The sequence below is a fragment of the Schistocerca piceifrons genome, chromosome X (genome assembly GCF_021461385.2).
Source record: "Schistocerca piceifrons isolate TAMUIC-IGC-003096 chromosome X, iqSchPice1.1, whole genome shotgun sequence".
Taxonomy (NCBI): domain Eukaryota; kingdom Metazoa; phylum Arthropoda; class Insecta; order Orthoptera; family Acrididae; genus Schistocerca; species Schistocerca piceifrons.
The window spans coordinates 364,692,513-364,713,069 of record NC_060149.1 but is presented as its reverse complement, the minus strand read 5'-3'; the positions used below and the strand labels follow the sequence as shown (position 1 = coordinate 364,713,069).

The window sequence follows — 20,557 nt, the reverse complement described above, 5'->3', positions numbered from 1 at the left end:
AGGCAACATGTTTCCAGTCATCAACAGTCCAATGTCGGTGTTGACGGGCCCAGGCGAGGCATAAAGCTTTGTGTAGTGCAGTCATCAAGGGTACACGAGTGGGCCTTCGGCTCCGAAAGATCATATCGATGATGTTTCGTTGAATGGTTCGCACGCTGACACTTGTTGGTGGCTCAGCACTGTAATCTGCAGCAATTTGCGGAATGGTTGCGCTTCTGTCTCGTTGAACGATTCTCTGCAGTCGTCGTCGGTCCCGTTCTTGCAGGATCTTTTTCGGCCGCAGTGATTTCGAAGATTTGATGTTTTACCTAACTCCTGAGATTCACGGTAGCCACGTGAAATGGTCGTATTGGAAAATCACCATTTCGTCGCTACCTCGGAAATGCTGTGTCCCATCGCTCATGCGCCAACTATAACTCCACATACAAACTCACTTAAATCTTGATAACCTGCCATTGCAGCAGTAACCGATCTAGCAACTGCACCAGACAGTTGTAGGCTTATATAGGCGTTGCCACCCGCAGCGCCGTATTCTGCCCTTTCACATATCTCTGTATTTGAATACCCATGTCTATACCAGTTTCTTTGGCGCTTCCGTGTAGTATCAGTGAACGTGCTGTCCGTGTGTAGAATAGGAAAGGCGCGCGATCTATCTGAGTTTGACCGAGAACAGTTTGTGATGGTCCGGAGGCTTGGTACAAGCATTTTGGAAACTACACGTCCAGTCGCCGTGCGGTTGGGCGGCCACCCCTCATTACAGATGTGGGACGTTGTAGGATGAGATGACTGGTAAAACAGGACAGACGCCGAACTGTTGCGGAACTAAGATCAGACTTTAATGCTGGAAAGAGTACAAGTGCTTCTGAACACACCGTGCACCGAACACTTAACGATGGGCCTCCGCAACCGACAACCCATGCATGAGCCTATGTTGACACTACGACGTAGGCAACTGCGACTGAAATGGGCACATGACCATCGGCTATGGACGTTGGCACAGTGTCAGAGCATTGCATGGTCTGATGAATCCCGATATCTTCTTCATCATGCCTATAGGAGGTCACGAATCCGTTACCTTCCAGGGGAACAGCTCCTTGACACCTGTACTGCGGGACAGAGAGAAGCTGGCGGCGGCTCCATTACGCTCTGGGCAACATTCACGTCGGCATCCATGGGTGAAGTGGAGCTCGTGCAAGGCGGCATGACGGCCAAAGAGTATCGTACATTGGTTACAGGTAACGACACCCCTTCATTGCGCTCATGTTTCCCTTCGGCAGTGTCATTTTTCAACAAGGCATTGCGCCATATCGAAGGCCAGGAGTGTGATGGAGTATTTCGAGGAACGCAGTGGCGAGTTCATTTGATGTGCTGGCCCCCAACTTACCAGATCTGAACCCGACGGAACACATATGGGATGTGATTAAATGTGGCGTCCGAGGTCATCGCCCCCCTCCCCGGAATGAGGTGACTTGGATGTGTTTTAATCTGCAGTTAATAATCAATGCATTGTGGTCACAGAGTACATCTGGTTCAGGAAATGTTTTCCAGCTTAAAATCTGGCTCCGAAATCTCTATCTTACTGTTATTTTATCAATCTGAAGTCTTCCAGTGACCCAGACGTCTACCATGTATACAACATCCTTTCGTCATTCTCAAACCAAGAGCTAGGTACGATAAATATATGATCTGCGTAGAAATCTACTAGACAGTTTCTTCTTTCATTCCTTTCCTCCAAGCTGTGTTCACCTACCTGAAGTAAACTGAAAAAGATAAATGACAAATGAGGATGCCTTAGATGGGCTCCAAAGCTGTAGTAATCACAAATTTTTGAGAAATGACAAATAGATGACACCAAAAATGTATGTAATTACGAACTGATACATGAAATGGCCCTACACTGGTCTTCGAAAATGTTGTACATTAAGAAACTGATATACAAATCAGGTCACGGCGAAAACAAATTGATTAAAAGATGAAAACACGGAAACATTTACGTTTGTTATTACTGGGTTGATGAGTAATTTCGTAGTGTTTTTCATAAGTTTAATAAACACACCACCGGTCGTTGTGGCCGAGCGGTTCTAGGCGCTTCAGTCTGGAACCGCGCGACAGCTACGGTAGCAGGTTCGAATCCTGCCTCTGGCATGGATGTGTGATGTCCTTAGGTTTGTTAGGTTTAAGTAGTTGTAAGTTCTAGGGGACTGATGACCTCAGATGTTAAGTCCCATAGAGCTCAGCGCCATTTGAACCATTTGAATAAACACAACAGGTAAACGTTCAAATGGCTCTGAGCACTATGGGACTTAACTGCTGAGGTCATCAGTCCCCTAGAACTTAGAATTACTTAAACCTAACTAAATTTCTATCGTCTTTGTCATTGGTGGGCTCAATCTGCATTCCCACCGAATGAAACATCGATGCTGTTTAGCCATGCCTCCCAGACTTCAAAGGCGAAAATGTTTGGTCATACAACAACTGCATGTAACCCTAGAACTCCCACTTCGTTCTCAAGTGTTCCATGTTGATTCAAGTATTTGTCTGCATTTCTGAGTTGTCGAGAAAGCAACCACCCACCAACAAACCTGCTTGTTTGTAAAATGTCCGTGCTTTGCACGAGTTCCCCAGGTGTTCATGACTCGGTGGCGTTCTTCTTTCTTCCTGCCAGACTTTAAACAGTGGGTACGTGAAATGTATTCGCAGTTGCGAATACGAATAACCGTCAGCTGTGTAAGGGAACGACGACAGCAAAAATCTTTGGCGGACCGAGACTCGAATCCGATTTCTCGCTTGACGCGAGGGCTCGCCTTATACAATTTGGCTATCTGTGCACGACTCACGACTAGACTCAGACTTCCATAGACGGTCGTTCCTATATCACAGCCTGTAGTCGTACAAACGTTATGTAATTACAGGGAAGGCATTTTAACTAAAAGTCGCTGCCTGGTATCGAAGGATAAATACGAAATTGCTGTGCCTGTGTTGCTAAGAAGAACTATGCAATGCATGCCTGCATGTGATAAATGCATGTCCGAAGGACAAAGAATGTGGTTGTATTATTTCACCTAGATATTTAAGTTTTGTAGCCATTTTTTATTCTAATCAGGTTCTATGGATTTCAGTGTCCCCTTTGCATCTGTCATGCACTCTGTTTTTTTCAAAAGATAACCGCAGTCCTGCTTTTGAAGCAGTCTTTTTTAGGAGATTTATCTGCATTGTTGCATCTTTTGTAGATTCAGCTAAGATTTCAAAACCGTCTGCAGAAGGAGTATATAGAGGGTCTATACAAGGGCGATGCACTTGAGGACAATATTATGGAAATGGAAGAGGATGTAGATGAAGATGAAATGGGAGATACGATACTGCGTGAAGAGTTTGACAGAGCACTGAAAGACCTCAGTCGAAACAAGGCCCCCGGAGTAGACAACATTCCATTGGAACTACTGACGGCCTTGGGAGAGCCAGTCCTGACAAAACTCTACCATCTGGTGAGCAAGATGTATGAAACAGGCGAAATACCCTCAGACTTCAAGAAGAATATAATAATTCCAATCCCAAAGAAAGCAGGTGTTGACAGATGTGAAAATTACCGAACAATCAGTTTAATAAGCCACAGATGCAAAATACTAACACGAATTCTTTACAGACGAATGGGAAAACTAGTAGAAGCCGACCTCGGGGAAGATCAGTTTGGATTCCGTAGAAATTCTGGAACACGTGAGGCAATACTGACCTTACGACTTATCTTAGAAGAAAGATTAAGGAAAGGCAAACCTACGTTTCTGGCTTTTGTAGACTTAGAGAAAGTTTTTGACAATGTTGACTGGAATACTCTCTTTCAAATTCTAAAGTTGGCAGGGGTAAAATACAGGGAGCGAAAGGCTATTTACAATTTGTACAGGAACCAGATGGCAGTTATAAGAGTCGAGGGACATGAAAGGAAAGCAGTGGTTGGGAAGGGAGTAAGACAGGGTTGTAGCCTCTCCCCGATGTTATTCAATCTGTATATTGAGCAAGCAGTAAATGAAACAAAAGAAAAATTCGGAGTAGGTATTAAAATTCATGGAGAAGAAATAAAAACGTTGAGGTCCGCCGATGACATTGTAATTCTGTCAGAGACAGCAAAGGACTGGGAAGAGCAGTTGAACGGAATGTATGGTGTCTTGAAGGCAGGATATAAGATGAACATCAACAAAAGCAAAACGAAGATAATGGAATGTAGTCGAATTAAGTCGGGTGATGTTGAGGGTATTAGATTAGGAAATGAGACACTTAAAGTCGTAAAGGAGTTTTGCTATTTGGGGAGCAAAATAACTGATGATGGTCGAAGAAGAGAAGACATAAAATGTAGACTCGGCAATGGCAAGGAAAGCGTTTCTGAAGAAGAGAAATTTGTTAACATCGAGTATAGATTTAAGTGTCAGGAAGTCATTTCTGAAAGTATTTGTATGGAGTGTAGCCATGTATGGAAGTGAAACATGGACGGTAAATAGTTTGGCAAAGACGAGAATAGAAGCTTTCGAAATGTGGTGCTACAGAAGAACGCTGAAGATTAGATGGGTAGATCACATAATTAATGAGGAAGTATTGAATAGGATTGGGGAGAAGAGAAGTTTGTGGCACAACTTGACCAGAAGAAGGGATCGGTTGGTAGGACATGTTCTGAGGCATCAAGGGATCACCAATTTAGTATTGGAGGGCGGCGTGGAGGGTAAAAATCGTAGGGGGAGACCAAGAGATGATGAATACACTAAGCAGATTCTGAAGGATGTAGGTTGCAGTAGGTACTGGGAGATGAAGAAGCTTGCACAGGATAGAGTAGCATGGAGAGCTGCATCAAACCAGTCTCAGGACTGAAGACCACAACAACAACAATAACTGCAGAAGCCAAACAATCAGTACTCAGTTTATCACCTTTTCTCTGAACTGTGATGTTTCGTATCTCTTCTTCTGTTCTCTTCCTCCATTCCATGACTACCTTCTCTACTACACAACTGAACAGCAGTGGGGACACACTATCTCTTTGTCTTACACCAGGTTTGCCTTCAAAAACCTTGGAGGTTTCAACTAAAAATTTAATTTTGCATTTTTTATTTGTTAGTGTGTCTTTTACGACTGTCTCTGATTTGTTGGCACCTCCAAACTCTTTTAAGCTGTTGAATAACGTTTCTCTGTCAATCGAATCATAACGCTGTTTTGAAGCCTACAAATGTTATATAAATGCTTTTGGTTCCCGTCCTTCTATATCTGATCACAAGTTTCAGATTCAAAATTTGCTCCACACAGGATCATTCTTTTCTAAGTCCACCTGGATACCCTCGTTATAGCTGTGACAGTTGGCTTTCCAGCTTGTTTTGTAATAGTGTTGAAAAATGTTTGTAAGTCTCTGGAAGAAGCGACATTCCTCTATAGTTGTTCGGCTCAGTTTTCTCTGATTTTTTGTGGGTTGGGTGAATTACTGCTGTTTTCCAATCTTCTGGTATAGCTTCTACTTCCCAGACTTCTTTAAGGACTCCATATAACCTCATGACCATTCCATCACCTGCAATTTTCCACATTTTAGCAGTTACGGTATCTCCTCCGGCGACCGTATCATTCTTAAAATCTTTAATGATATTTCGGATTTCATCCATGCTGGGGCGTTCTGAGTTTATGTCCTGGATTTTATATCCTGGATTTTATTCTCGAAGTTTTGCTCTTGGTTCCTCACAATGAATCAACTTCTTTAAATAGCTACCTAATGTTTTAGTTTTCTTGGTTGTTTAGCGCAAATTTTCCGTCTTCATTTTTTAATCACATGTTAGGTGCTTGGTAAGTTTGGAATTTTTGTTTCGAGATTATGTAGAACTTCTCAGTTATTGATAGCTAGTTCTTTTCAAATTTCCTTTTGGTTGCACTTATCGTTTTTTATGTTTGACATCTTCGTTGCGCAAAACTGATAAAATCTTCACTTTTTTTGGTGGAATACCATTTCTGCCAGGTCTGTTTTTTAAGCAATAATGTTTCTTCGCGCTAGCCATTCCACCATCCGTGCTTTTTGTTTCTTTAAGTGGTGCTGCTTCAAGGACTGTCTTCACTAATTTTGTTTTAATCTCCTCCCAGTATTCTGAGTCCTTATTTAGCTGTCCCTGAAATTCCTTTTCTTCACTTTCAGAGTTTCAGTATCAATTTTATGAATCTTTTGCCCCTGTCTTCGAATCCTTTCGCGTGGAATAAATTTCATTTTTATTGCCAATAGGTAGTGAACTGTTTCTATATTTGCACCCTTTCTAACTTGTATGCTCATAATTTGTTTTTGTTAAAGGATATAGCAGCGTACCCTCCGCCACGCACCGTTACGGTGCTTGCGGAGTATCTATGTAGATGCAGATGTAGATATAACCAAATGGTCGATCTGAAATTCTCCAAGTTTGTACGAGTATTACATGATTCCAAGATTTCTGTTTCCTCAGCAGTTTCTTAAAATTTGTTGACGATTTAGGGTTGAAATCTCTACGTACTTCTATTATACTTTCCCATCTTCATTTTTTCTTTTGTATCCTGGATACTCTCGAACAGTTTTTCTGAAATTTCTTTCGCTTCTAATATGTGCATTGAAGTTCCCTAATAAAATTTTAGCATTATTTAATGGAAACGTTGACAGTGCACGTTCTAGTGATTCCCAGACTCTTTCGACATTCTCTGAGTTGCTTTTATTGTCCTCGTTTATTGAAGCATGGCTGTTTATTAAGGTGAGAGACTTACTTTCACACCGCAGATTACGAATTGAGAGCCTTTCACTTGGAAAATAAAAATCTGTGACCGAACTTACTATTGTTCTGTGTATGATGAATCCTGTTCCTAGATGTGGTATGCATTTTCCCATTGGTTTTAAACTCTTCTTTCCTTTGAGAATCTTACATCCCTCTGATTCTACAATGTCTTCTTCAGCGTATGTAGTTTCTTGAAGAGCCAAGAGTTGTATATAGCATTCGTCTAATATTTTAATTAATTTCACTTTATTAAATTTAATCTTCTTGTCACTCTGTTTGCGTATATTATGTATTCCGGTTGAATGACATGGCGGACTGGTAAGATACTAGACGCATTTTCAAGAAGACGTTGGTTTAAATCGCCGTCCAGGCATCCAAATGTAGGTCATCGATTATTTTTCTAAACCATTTAAGGCGAGTACCGAGGTGGTTCCTTCAAAAGAACATCACTGATAACCTTTCCCGAGGTTGTATTCAGTCTCCAATGCCCTCGTCGTCGACGCGAGGCTAAACGCTAATCTTTCTCCATTTTGTATGCAGAATTCAGTACATATATTCCACGCTAGTTTTGGCATCTGTGTTTATTTTCTTTCTTTTTAATGTTGGGCGTATTAAAACCTTTATCCATTCCCCTAGCACTCTAAATACATTCGGTACGTCCAACAGTCTATATTTAACATCCAGCGATGTATACTTCATTAATTCAGTACTTTTTCCATGTTCTCTAGGAGCTTTTCTATTTTTAGTTGTTCTGAGCGTTTTTTTTTTCAAATTCTTCTTATAGTATATATTACAGACATACTGATCAGCGGGCTATATACAGATTGTAATATTTGAAAAAAAACTTCAGAGCCAAGATCGCATTTAAATGTTTATTTTGAGTTGATGACCGGTTTCAGCGGTATTTGGTTGTGATCTTTGCATCTGCAATAAGATATGAAACACTTTGAATTTGTAAACATATTTTTATGCCGTAGTAACAAAATTTAAATTTTCAACATTGTCAGAATATAAGACATAATTTTGAAAAAGATGAGGTATGTTACCTATATGTAAAATACTATACTTATGTATCTCATTACTACTGCCATAGAAAAAAATGTTTACAAATGCAGTGTGTGTCTTATTGCAGATCCGAAGATAACAGCAAAGTACCATTTAAACAGGTCATCAATTCAAATAAATATTTAAATGCAATCTTCGGTATTAAATATTTCTTCTAATATTACAATCTTCGTATGTTGTTGGATCCACAGATATTTCGTCATCAATGTGTCAGTCAGTTCATATCTCACCATGATTTGCTCACAGTTCTTTAAAATATTTTAACAAAGTTTCCTGTTTTATTATACCGATTAAGGAATGATCATTTTCTATCTGGGTCAGAACCTTTGTATCTTATATGCTCTTGTGTGTGCGCCATGCAGATAATGTTCAATGTTCAGTATCTGTCCCACGATTTCCTATTCAGTGTTTATATCTCTGTTTTGCCACTGGCGTATTTCTTTTTATTGTCTATTCTATCCATAGGTGACATAAATGTCTCCATCTGCTTTTTATGATTTCCGCCGTTCCTCAGTCCACACTTAAAGTCCGTTTTTGGATCTTCGTTTCTTCCTTTGCTCTAATATTTCTCATGCAACTTTCACTACAGCTCTTTTAAGCCCTCCCCTCCGTTGTTTAAATTAAGTCTTACAGTGTTTTTATTGTCAATGTTACATTTCGAGTTACTACAATAAGGGTTCTTACACTTTCGCTTTAGGAAATTTTTTTCTTGAAGCTCTTGAGACACCACCTATCTTCTCTTCACTACTTCGTCTTTCTCATAAAATGATTTGAGTAGATATCATATGCTCCCTTGCATATTTAGTCCGTATTGAGAATTTAGTATTCACCAGAATACTGTTAGGCACCTTCTGCGTCTTGTGCTCATTGTGAACGTACATATTTCCTAACTAAACACGCCCTTCCGAAATCCCTTCACCAAAGAAGACGACGTAATTATTCCAGGATTCGAATCAAGAACAGCTGCAAACACGCGTAACGTAGAAAATATATCCTCGGAGTAGTGAAGCACCTTAAATCATTTGACAAAAGCAAGACTTCCGATCCAGACTGTATACAAGTTCAGAGTATCCTGATACGAGGGTTGACTGGAAAGTAATGCGTCCACCTTCGTAACTCTTCAACAGTTGGTGGCATTGGTATGCGGCAGGTACTGGCTTGTTCCGTAGCCTCGTCTCTACAGCTCCAGTTGATGGGAAGCCTTAGCATTGAACGGTTGTGTTGTTACAGTGTAAAGTATGTAACCCTGCGCAAACGGTCGGTCAGTGCGATTTAAGCAACGTGCAGTCATTGAATTCTTGACAGCAGAAGGTGTCACACCAAAGAAGATTCATCAGAGAATGAAAGCAGTTTATGGTGATTGTGTCGATGTGAGTACTGTGCATCGTTGGGCGAGTGTGCTTAAAGATATTGAGGCGGGAACATCTGACCTGCGTGACAAAGAGTTGGATGTCCTGTGACAGCAACCACCGAGTTTCACAAGCAAAATGTTGACAGATTGATTCAGGACGATCGTCGTATCACTCAGAGAGAAATAGCAAGCACAGTCGGCAAAATCGGAAAAGTGAAATGTTTTCCTGCAGCATGAAAATACCAAACTACACACTTTACGTGCCACCACAGTAGAACTTCAGAGACTGAATCTCACCACCGTCCAGTCCAGATTTAGCACCGTCTGACCTCCATCTGTTCCCGATAGCAAAAGACGATCTGCGGGGACGTCATTATGCTTCTGATGAAGACGCGGAGACAGTGTCGACTTCTTCCGTGACGGATTCATAAAACTTGTTCATCGTTGGCAGAAATGTATCCAATTGGCTGGTGATTATCTAAAAAAGTGAATAGTGGTAATTAATGATCACATTCTAAGGATTATTTCTGCGTTTGATTTATTAAAATATTCCCATTCAAACCCAGTTAACGAAGGTGGAGACATTACTTTTCATTCAACCGTCGTACAATAGCTCCATTCTTAACGATCATATACAACTGTTCGCTCGACGAAAGATCCGTACCCAAAGACTGGAAAGTTGCACAGGTCACAGAAATATTCAAGAAAGGTAGTAGGAATAATTCACTAAATTACAGGCCCATATCATTAACGTCAATATGCAGCAGGATTTTGTAACATACAGTAAATTGTATTCGAACATTATGCATTACCTCGAAGAGAACGGTCTATTGACACACAGTCAACACGGATTTAGAAAACATCGTTCTTGTGGAACATAACTAGCCCTTTACTCACACGAAGTGTCGAGTGCTACTGAAAAGGGATGTCAAATTGATTCCGTATTTCTAGATTTCCAGAAGGCTTTTGACACTGTACCACACAAGCGGCTTGTAGTGCAATTGCGTGCATATGGAATATCGTCTCAGTTATGTGACTGGACTCGTAATTTCCTGTCAGAGAGGTCACAGTTCGTAGTAACTGACGGAAAGTCATCGAGGAAAACAGAAGTGATTTCTAGCGTTCCACAAGGTAGTGTTATAGGCCCTTTGCTGCTGTTCCTTTCTATAAAAACTATTTAGGAGACAATTTGAGCAGCCGTCTTAGGTTGTTTGCAGATAATGCTATCGATTATCGACTAATAAAGTCATCAGAAGATCAAACCGACTTAGAAAAGACATCTGTTGGTGCAAAAATTGGCAATCGGCCCTAAACAACGAAAAGTGTGAGGACATCCGCATAAGTGCTACAAGGAATCCGTGAAACTTCGATTACACGGTAAATCAGTCAAATCTAAAGGCCGTAAATTTAACTAAATACCAAGGAATTACAATTACCAACAACTTAAATTCGAGGAACACATAGAAAATGTTGTGGAGAAGGCTAACCGAAGACTTCGTTTTATTGACAGGACGCTTAGAAAATGTAACAGGTCTACTAAAGAGACTGCCTACACTACGCTTGTCCGTTCTGTTTTAGAATATTGCTGCGCGGGGTGGGATCCTTACCAGATAGGACTGACGGAGTACATCGAGAAAGTTCAAACAAGGGCAGCACATTTTGTATTATCGCGAAATAGGGGAGAGAGTGCCACTAAAATGATCCAGGATTTGGGGTGGACATAATTGATACAAAGGCGTTTTTCGTTTATGCGGAATCTTCTCACGAAATTTCGATTGACAATTTTCCCCTCCGAATGCGAAAATATTTCGTTGACGCTGACCTACATAGGGAGAAACGATTATCATAATAAAAAAAGGGAAATTAGAGATCACACGGAAAGATATAGGTGTTAGTTTTTTCTGCGTGCTGTACGAGATTGGAATAATAGAGACTTATTGTGAAGGTGGTTCGATGAACACTGTCAGGCATTTAAATGTGATTTTCAGAGTGTCCATGTCGATGTAGATTCCAGAATATAGTTTTCGTTAGTTTTTACTCATTTAGGGCGGTGACATCAATTAAATGCTCTCCATTTAGATTTAAAACATTCACGCTAGGGTTTCACAAAATTTTGTCTGTTTTTCGTTTTTCTACTCTTGTACTGAAATATCAGTTTCCGATGTAAAAATTTAGTTGAGGAGCACGGGCTGTTAGCCAGACAAATATCACCTACAGAACTATCGATTTCGTTTGGTTTTCTTTAGTTCTGTTCTTTTTCCCATGGATCTTATCATGACAATATGTTATGATGTGGAACGTGTGATGAGTTACGAAAGCAGTATATCCAGTCACAAAGACAATGTATCGGATGCACCTTTCAAGAGAATCGCTGACAATACGCTCGCCATTTTTATACCTGCTCTAAGCTGATTTATTGTATGAACTGAATTGTAGGTTTAGCATTACAAGATAATGCACACACACACTATTTAACATAAGATATCCAGTTTAAAATAACTTACAGATTAAACGAAGTTGTCACAGGCATATTATTTTAATTTGCTTTTAAATTATTTTCATTATCCGCTATAGCTTTCAGCATTGGGCAAGTGATAAAAGTAAAGATTGCTGACTGAGAGACCCCGAGGTGTAGTTCAGGAGCATAATTGGAAAGATTTTCTTTTTTCTCGCACAATCGCCTCTTCTCTATTTGAAGTGTGAGTGTTGGGCCATAAGTTTATCCGTCCAAGGCAGATGACTATGATTAACACGTTTACAGTTTGGTGTTGTGTTTGCGTTGTTCATCATGAGAGAAGGAGACCCTGAAACCTAATGCAGGTACATTTATTCTCTTATGATGCCTGTTTATAATCAATCATAGTTGCAAAGCAACAGTACTTATTACAGATATCTTCCTAAAAAACAAATATGACGCGCTCTATCCGCACACACAGAATTAACATGCTGCAGGAAGCCGGCCGAAGTGGCCGTGCGGTTAAAGGCGCTGCAGCCTGGAACCGTGAGGCCGCTACGGTCGCAGGTTCGAATCCTGCCTCGGGCATGGATGTTTGTGATGTCATTAGGTTAGTTAGGTTTAACTAGTTCTAAGTTCTAGGGGACTAATGACCTCAGCAGTTGAGTCCCATAGTGCTCAGAACCATTTGAACCATTTTTTTTGCTGCAGGAAGAAACAAGTATGTTCAAGTGATTCAAATGGCTCTGAGCACTATGGGACTCAACTGCTGCGGTCATCAGTCCCCTAGAACTTAGAACTACTTAAACCTAACTAACCTAAAGACATCACACACATCCATGCCCGAGGCAGGATTCGAACCTGCGACCGTAGCAGCAGCGCGGCTCCGGACTGGAGCGCCTAGAACCGCACGGCCACCGCGGCCGGCGAAACAAGTATGTACCCATAATAATTTTTGTCCAGATAAATGCCTAGAGATGTTTCTTTTTCAGACATGGTAATGCTGATGGATAGAGTACTTTTTTCTAGTCTGACATTCATGTGAAGTATTATTAGTTTTAAATTATGATTGGTTTTTAACAGAAAATTTTATAAATGAAATGTATGCCTGACGTCATTATGTCCAGTTGTTTATAAAGCTCCTTACAAGACGTTTGAGACTGAACACAGAGTAACATCCTTAAATTCTTGATTAATGCTTGTCCAAGAAACAGATGTAATGTCAATTGAAATATATTTCTTAGCACTTTGTTTACTGAGCTGGACACGTGACGCTGCGATGGTCACTCCCTGGAACATAATCATGACCTATGTGCCATTTTCTCCTAGGCATCATTCAGAGTTCTCAACATAACGAAAATTTTATAGAACAACTTCAAATCATCGTCCATAGCGCTAAACACAGAGACAAAATTCTCAGTCAGTGTACAGAGTTTAGCAAATCTAAATCGGCTTCATCAGCAGCAGCCGATAACCAACTGTGGAAACACAGCATCGGTGGAAGCACTTCGAAGGCAGACTACAATAAATGGGTTAGACTTGTTGTAAAAATACTCCCATTGTTGACTGATTTCAGCAACGTTGTGTCTTGGGTCGTGCCGTAAATCTACTCTAGGTTCCTGCACAGTTAAGCGTAATTTTTATCGTCCTGATACCGTCGTGAATAGTAGTTTTATCGGACAGTGCCTGTATCATTCAGGACCTGTATCGAAGTACCCAGTATAAATCAAACAAGTTGCTCAATAAATATGTACTGGGTACAGGCTCAAGTGTGTATTTACCTGCGTGTTTCTACCGACAGGAGAATTGTCTTTCTCCGCTAGCTTCCTACTATAGTATGAATTTTGGTTTGTCAACAGTTCTTAACTATATGTACACAGGAAAGGAAGAAACTAAGCATCTCTCTCTCTCTCTCGCTCTCTCTGTGTGTGTATGTGTATGTGTATGTGTGTGTGTGTGTGTGTGTGTGTGTGTGTGAGAGAGAGAGAGAGAGAGAGAGAGAGAGAGAGAGAGAGAGAGAGACAGACAGAGATAGACAGAGAGAGAGAGAGTGTGACACGCGCAGAATTTATATTCCCAGTCCACCTCCCCATATAAACTGAGCGCTCAGTTCACAGGCACTGCTTTTTAATTACATTTTATACTGGCAATGTACCTTGCTAGGGATGGCCAGCAATCTTTGAAAAGAAAACCCGTAGCTTTAATTACTCCAGCATCACAGCCGCGAAGTGTGGCGCTACTCGGCGTGTCCCATTAAGAAACTGGGTCAGCCTGTACTTCCACCAGCACCCTAGTCCGCTCTCCCTGCAACATGCTGTCAAAATAACGCAGAATACTACAGCGAGGAAAGATTAATGTGGCAGCGTCACAACATATTCAGTTACAAATGATGTGTGTGGCAGAACGAATAGCTAATGCAACGCGAGAAGGAACTCGACATTCACTATGACAGATACCTACCGTTATATTTTGCCCCTTCATTTTTTATGATTACAAATTACGATCGCCTTGCGCTTCAGTGGCGCCTATCAGGCTCCATAAACTTGCGCAAAGTCGTTGCCTTGCAAAGCGGAGACGTCTCGGACACGGGCGTGGATTTAGAATTTGCCGTTACAGTGTGTATCCTATTTACCCTGCCTGAGAAAAACTATCCGGCCCCCCTATGTAGCGCAGAATTGACCACTACATGCCATAAAAGAAGGCGGGGAGTATTGTATTGTCAGTAGAGAAGCCATAACATCAGAATGGATCGGTCAGGAGAGATCATGTTTTCGAACGTGGACTAGTCATTGGGTGTCACCTGACCAACAGATCAGATCCACCAGGGACTCCATGTCACTACCGAATTGGACCGTTGAGAGTAAGTAGGCGAAGGAACTGGAACACACACACACACACACACACACACAATGTGCAGAAAATTTAACAGTAATATTGCAGTAAATGAATGATTTTTTTTTAGCTTTACAAGAGAGCTTCCACTACGTGCAGTAGGAGATTACTTAAGTCTTGTATTTCACATGTTCGAAAAATTCTGCTACTGAATAGAAAATGTGATCTAATAAGAATGAGTTTAGGGTTATTTAAAAAGTAATAATGATGAAGTAACTGCATCTTTCGTGCAAGACTGCTGTAAATTTGTATCACACTACGTGTAATGGAAGTACAAAAATCCTTACTCTATGGATGTGGAGCTTTCCTTTTTGCCTTATATCATTTTTCTGGCTGTTGAAGTTATTATTTATATATTCTACAGACAGAACAACATGGCTAGCGTATGGCCAAGGCAGGAAATGTGCGTTTTGGCAGAGGTAACATTACAATTTTACGCACGCTATTTTCGTAAACACAGTGTGTGATATGCGAGCCAGATGTAGCTGACAACTGCCGCTAGAAAGCGCTCCTATCGTAAATCACAGAATGAGGAACATGTTCCATGTGATGCTCCTGCTCGTTACTAAGGCCGGTATTACACTATCAAATTTGTTTGTCGAAGCTGATATGTCAAATACTTATGTCAAAGAAATTTGATGGTATAATAGGGAACTTTGTCAAATGTCGCCCGTCGTCAAATAAATATGATCAAATCTAGGGCCACTCCGTAGATGTGATCACAAAAGTCTTTTGTCTTCTGTTCACTGCAATGTGAAATTTAACCGCTTGGAGCGCTAGTATCGCTACAGCTATTTGACGTCTCTGTAGTGTGTTTGTAAATAATGGCTTAAAAGTTGGTGTATTCCCTCGACTCTTTTTTTTAATATTTTTAATAAACTTGCCTCGACATGGCTGGGAGTGAGCAAGGGACACAGTGCATGCTATTAATTGTGTGTTGATGGGCAAGTGGAATATGCTGCAGACGACTTCATGTCCACAGTCAAAGCTACAGCCATCCACCTCTACACCTGGAAACATCCAGGCACCTTTTCAGCAAACCGGAATAGAGAATAGAAAATAAAAAATTCTTTCTTAGCTTTCCATCCTACTTTGTTTATCCTTGAACTCTAGATGCCAGAAGTTAAAAGGCGCTTCATCTGTTCGTACTTTTTATTAATTTTGTAGCTGTTGGATCACTAATTCAAAATTCAAAATAGTTCTTATTGCCCATATAGTGTACTAAACATTTATTTACATTCACATATTGCCCGTTTAGAGCTTTATAAATCGCTTCACACCTTTCTGGAATTATTTTGGTTAACGTGCAATGCTATATTCGAGTGCTGTGTTGTAAACTAGAGTAGCTCTCTCCTGTGTCAATAAATCCCAGTGTCATAGTTTGCCTGTCTTCTGCACGTAAAGCATTTCTCAAAAGAGTATTCCCTTTTGTAATATGAGAAGCCACTTTACTGAGCAAATACGTAAATACACTCTCACCCATTCGTAAGTAATTTACGTCCTCCATTAGCAGCTCTCGTAACACATTTTGCCAAATGCTTTTACTATCTCGACGTAATACCTATGGCTTCATCCAAGTATGTTTCCTTTTTTTCCGCCGCTTTTCTTCCAAATACACACACAGTGCAAGTGTGGTTCTACCTACTGCACGCAGAATAAGAGGTTGTTGTCCGCCATCTTGAAATTTGATGAAAAATATGACGACAGGCTAATATCCCCTTTTAGCGCGACGTCAAATGTCTTCGTCAAACAAATTTGACGAATATTTGATCATATCTTTGATAAAATCTTTGTCAAAGATATATGATAACGTAATACCGGCCTAAGCGTTCAGCAACCACAATACAAATCACGTCTGACGTACCTCACTATGAGAAACACGTCCCGTGTGAGGGCAGCTTTAAAGTGAAATATGAATAATATGACAACGATCGAAATGAACACTATGTAAGAAACATACATAGAACTGACTGAGGTGTTGACGTGGGGAAGGGAGAAAGTCATGAACAGCAAATTTGACAGGAGAAGCGAAAAACAAGGTTGACACTACGAATACGAAGTTGTGTACACAAATTGGTTACAGAAACTCCAAATTAACTTTAAAAAAACCTTCACAGCAAGCTGTCATATCTATGACAGAAATAAGAAAGACTGCGGCGAAATGCATGTATTTGATGTCCATGTAGTCCAACATAGCCAGGAGGTCTTTCTTTTTTAGCATCACTAATGATGGGCCTTCGTCCAACTGGTGGTAGAGAACGAATTGCAAAGATGTTCTTAACAGATTTATCCTTTTCCAAAATGTTGTGCTCCCTCCACGGTTCCAATTCACTGAACGAATCTTTATGTCTATGATGGGCTGGTTATCCCTTACAGTTCTAATACAAGAAGCAGAACTGATCTTCACTGGTACTGTATGCAATACTGTATCGCATACCGAGTCGAAATCATAGAAATCTTCTTCCATCATCTTTACAACATTGAATAGTTGTACATTTTTTGCTTCTCTAATCGCCTCAGCTATTTCGTCAGTAGTCTTTGGTTGTGAAACCTTTCTCTTCTCTATTATGCCGAAATCTCGCTCACAAAGCATGTACGAATGGCCCGACACTAGAAACTTCAAACTGATATTATCGACCACACCGTTTACCACTGCGTAGATTAAATCCATTAGAATCATCCGATATTCATTTTAACCACCCCAGTTGTCACAACACACAGTCAGAATCAGTGACAGATATTTTGTCTTCTGCTCAAGGCAGGATCGTTGTTATTGCCGCAACCTTCTTTGTTTTATCTGAAACGTGCTGATTAAACGAAAAAGAAAATTATATTCAATTATATAATTTTGGTTCCAAAACTCTGAACGCAGCTTCCATACGTGCTTCTCTTCAAGACTATGGCAGTTGTGTTTACATTTACAAGTAGCTTGCACAAAGTTAGTATGCAAATCGGTTAGGTCATAATAAAACACAAAACTAGGTGTTACCACGCACTGTAAATTTCATCGCAAACGGAAAATACGAGTTACCAGTTTTCAAGGAACAGGTTTCCTTGTAACATTACCAGCGAATCAATAACACAGTAATGAACAATTTGTCACAGAGTAAACGCTAACAACTCGGTGGTTTGTTGACTTACTCCCATATCCATGGCATATCATGTGATGTTACTTCAACTGCCACCTTACGTCGATTGTAAGAACGCATCCTCTCACTACTTTGAGATTCTGCTACTTCTATGCCACTGTCGACATGTTTTAACTACCTTTTCCATAATAAATATGAAAAATGATTTGTTTTGAGTTACGATCTTTCCCATGTCAATGCCTCAATTATTGTGAAACATATACTGTTCATGGATAAGTCATTCACGCCGTCCATCGATCGCGCACGACGTTTGAAGTCACAGGACACGGGTGAAACGTATCCGATAGTAAGGAATTGGAGACACGAATACTGCCGATTCGGCCCGACATGGACACGAACAGCATACGCGGAAGAAAACGTAGCAACTGAGAAAGTGTATTTATTACTCCGTATCACTACCGAATTGGTCCACTGAGAATAAGCATTCGGAGGAACTGGAAAACTACCAAATCGGCACAAATTACGTATGGGGAAGCAGATATACGAATAACGAAATGTTTCCATCATTCGAAGACCGCTGAGGGTAACGAATTGAAAGAATGGCACGAACTTCGCGCGGAGAGGAAGAAACATGCGATTAATGAAACGTTTCAGGCAGTAACGGAACGGCAATTAGAGTCTCGTGACATGGTCGTTACTCAGTAACGAATACAGACAATATCTAATAGCTCTCGTGTTCGTTTCCTGTGGAGCACATACATTTCCGTAACATAGCTGCTTACTCCAGTACTCACTTTTACCCTAACACATAGCGTCCTAACAGTTCAGCAGGAAAAAATGGTTCAAATGGCTCTGAGCACTATGGGACTTAACATCTATGGTCATTAGTCCCCTAGAACTTAGAACTACTTAAACCTAACTAACCTAAGGACCTCACACAACACCCAGTCATCACGAGGCAGAGAAAATCCCTGTCCCCACCGAGAATCGAACCCGGGAACCCGGGCGTGGGAAGCGAGAACGCTACTGCTCGACCACAAGCTGCGGACTCAGCAGGAAAAAAGACCGAGTTCTATATCTTGGCCGGCCGAAGTGGCCGTGCGGTTAAAGGCGCTGCAGTCTGGAGCCGAGCAACCGCTACGGTCACAGGTTCGAATCCTGCCTCGGGCATGGATGTTTGTGATGTCCTTAGGTTAGTTAGGTTTAACTAGTTCTAAGTTCTAGGGGACTAATGACCTCAGCAGTTGAGTCCCATAGTGCTCAGAGCCATTTGAACCATCTATATCTTGTCTAACGCATATTGGCGTCTATTTTATACGTACAGTAATACAGTAACCCCACAAGATTAACGCTGCTTTGATCGTAGATTGTTCATAAATGCTGATGCTGACATAACTTGGCACATACTATTCAATGTACCGAAATAGAGCATCGCATGAGAAGCAAGTGCTTCTAAATACTCATTTTTTTAATTTTTTTTACAAAACTATTGGACAGGCCAGATGGACAGTGCTTGTAACTGTTCATGTTCTTTTACAGCGTTATAAATCATTCAGTGAAATGTTTAGACACACTGTGGTTCAAATGGTTCAAATGGCTCTATGCGACTTAACTTCTGAGGTCATCAGTCGCCTAGAACTTAGAACTAATTAAACCTAACTAACCTAAGGACATCACACACATCCATGTCCGAGGCAGGATTCGAACCTGCGACTGTAGCGGTCGCTCGGTTCCAGACTGTAGCGCCCAGAACCGCACGGCCACTCCGGCCGGCACACTGTGGTCACTGAGTGCGTACCAGTGCGTACACAGCTAACAAGCAAAAACTGTTCTACTAGTACATTACATTACAAACAGTGACACAAGATTCTGATATCGTTTATTTCGGTTTTTGGACTACGAATCGTTTCTTACGTATTGATTCACTTACACAGGGATCTGTGGCAGGCTTCGTGAGTGAAATGTTTGCGATTGCTTGAATAAATGAACTAGTCGTTGGATGAGCAGATCACGCAAGCGCACCATCATCGCCCCATCACGCCACGGCACCCCATGAATAGAGAAGGTGCCCTGTATGGACCTCTCAGCACATGCCCAACAGAATAGCTGAGAAGCGTTGCGCAACTGCTGACCCTGGCTCCGCTTACTTACATCGTTGATTTTGTCTGCAGGGTGACGGACGACATTCTCGCTTGTGCCCGTCCCAGCACGTACCTCATCACGCAGAAGAACCTCATACAACAGTTTCAGAGGTATGTGCATGATATAATCAAATTCACTCTAAATTTAAAGTATTTTAATATTAATATCTACCAATTGAATTTATATCTTACTTTATTACTTATTGCTGAACTGAAAGCACAGCTTCATCTTCAGGACTCGAGCTGACTACTGAAGGACGTTCATTGCGATATCTACCTGACAGAAAAGCATATCTGTGAATTGCGGTGCTTTCTTGAATATGATACCGAAATGAATTTTCCGATGCTGAAAAATTCACAAAAATTCGAGCTCATGAGGAACTTACCGACAGTCGTTCTTCCTACTCATCACTTGTGCTGGAGCAGGGAGGGGTGAGTGGGAGAGAGGCGTGGGTGGGAAATCATGGTGGTATCAGAAGTTAACTCCACCACACACTAAGAAGTGTCCTGCAAAATATACAGGGTAGGATGATTTTACTGAATGTGGACGAACTGCAGGAAAAGGTCCTTGACAGGGTAAGGGCATATGGCCGGCTATGAGTTCCAAGGGAGGTATGTACACCCGCTAGAAGTTGGAGATGAAAGATCTTTGACAGTGTTGGTTTCAGTTATTGAAGGTACACATGAGAACATACCAGGCAAATGGGAATGTTCTGGCTGTACTAGTGTTTTAACTCCGCACTCAAAAGGGCAGTGAACTGGAGCACAATCATGTAGTAGCCACATCAACTATCGTACCAGCAAAGGTACGTCTT

At 41.1% G+C, this 20,557-nt stretch overlaps 1 protein-coding gene across 1 annotated transcript in view; it reads left to right on the top strand.

Annotated features, from left to right (window-relative positions):
* Positions 1-19,653: 19,653 nt before the first annotated feature.
* LOC124722358 (protein tyrosine phosphatase domain-containing protein 1-like) overlaps positions 19,654-20,557 on the top strand; it is a 338,645-nt gene continuing 337,741 nt past the window's right edge. The window contains exons 1-2 of the mRNA XM_047247533.1: positions 19,654-19,673; positions 19,773-19,853. Coding sequence (XP_047103489.1) covers positions 19,654-19,673; positions 19,773-19,853 — 101 coding nt within the window. The remainder of the gene's footprint in view (positions 19,674-19,772; positions 19,854-20,557) is intronic.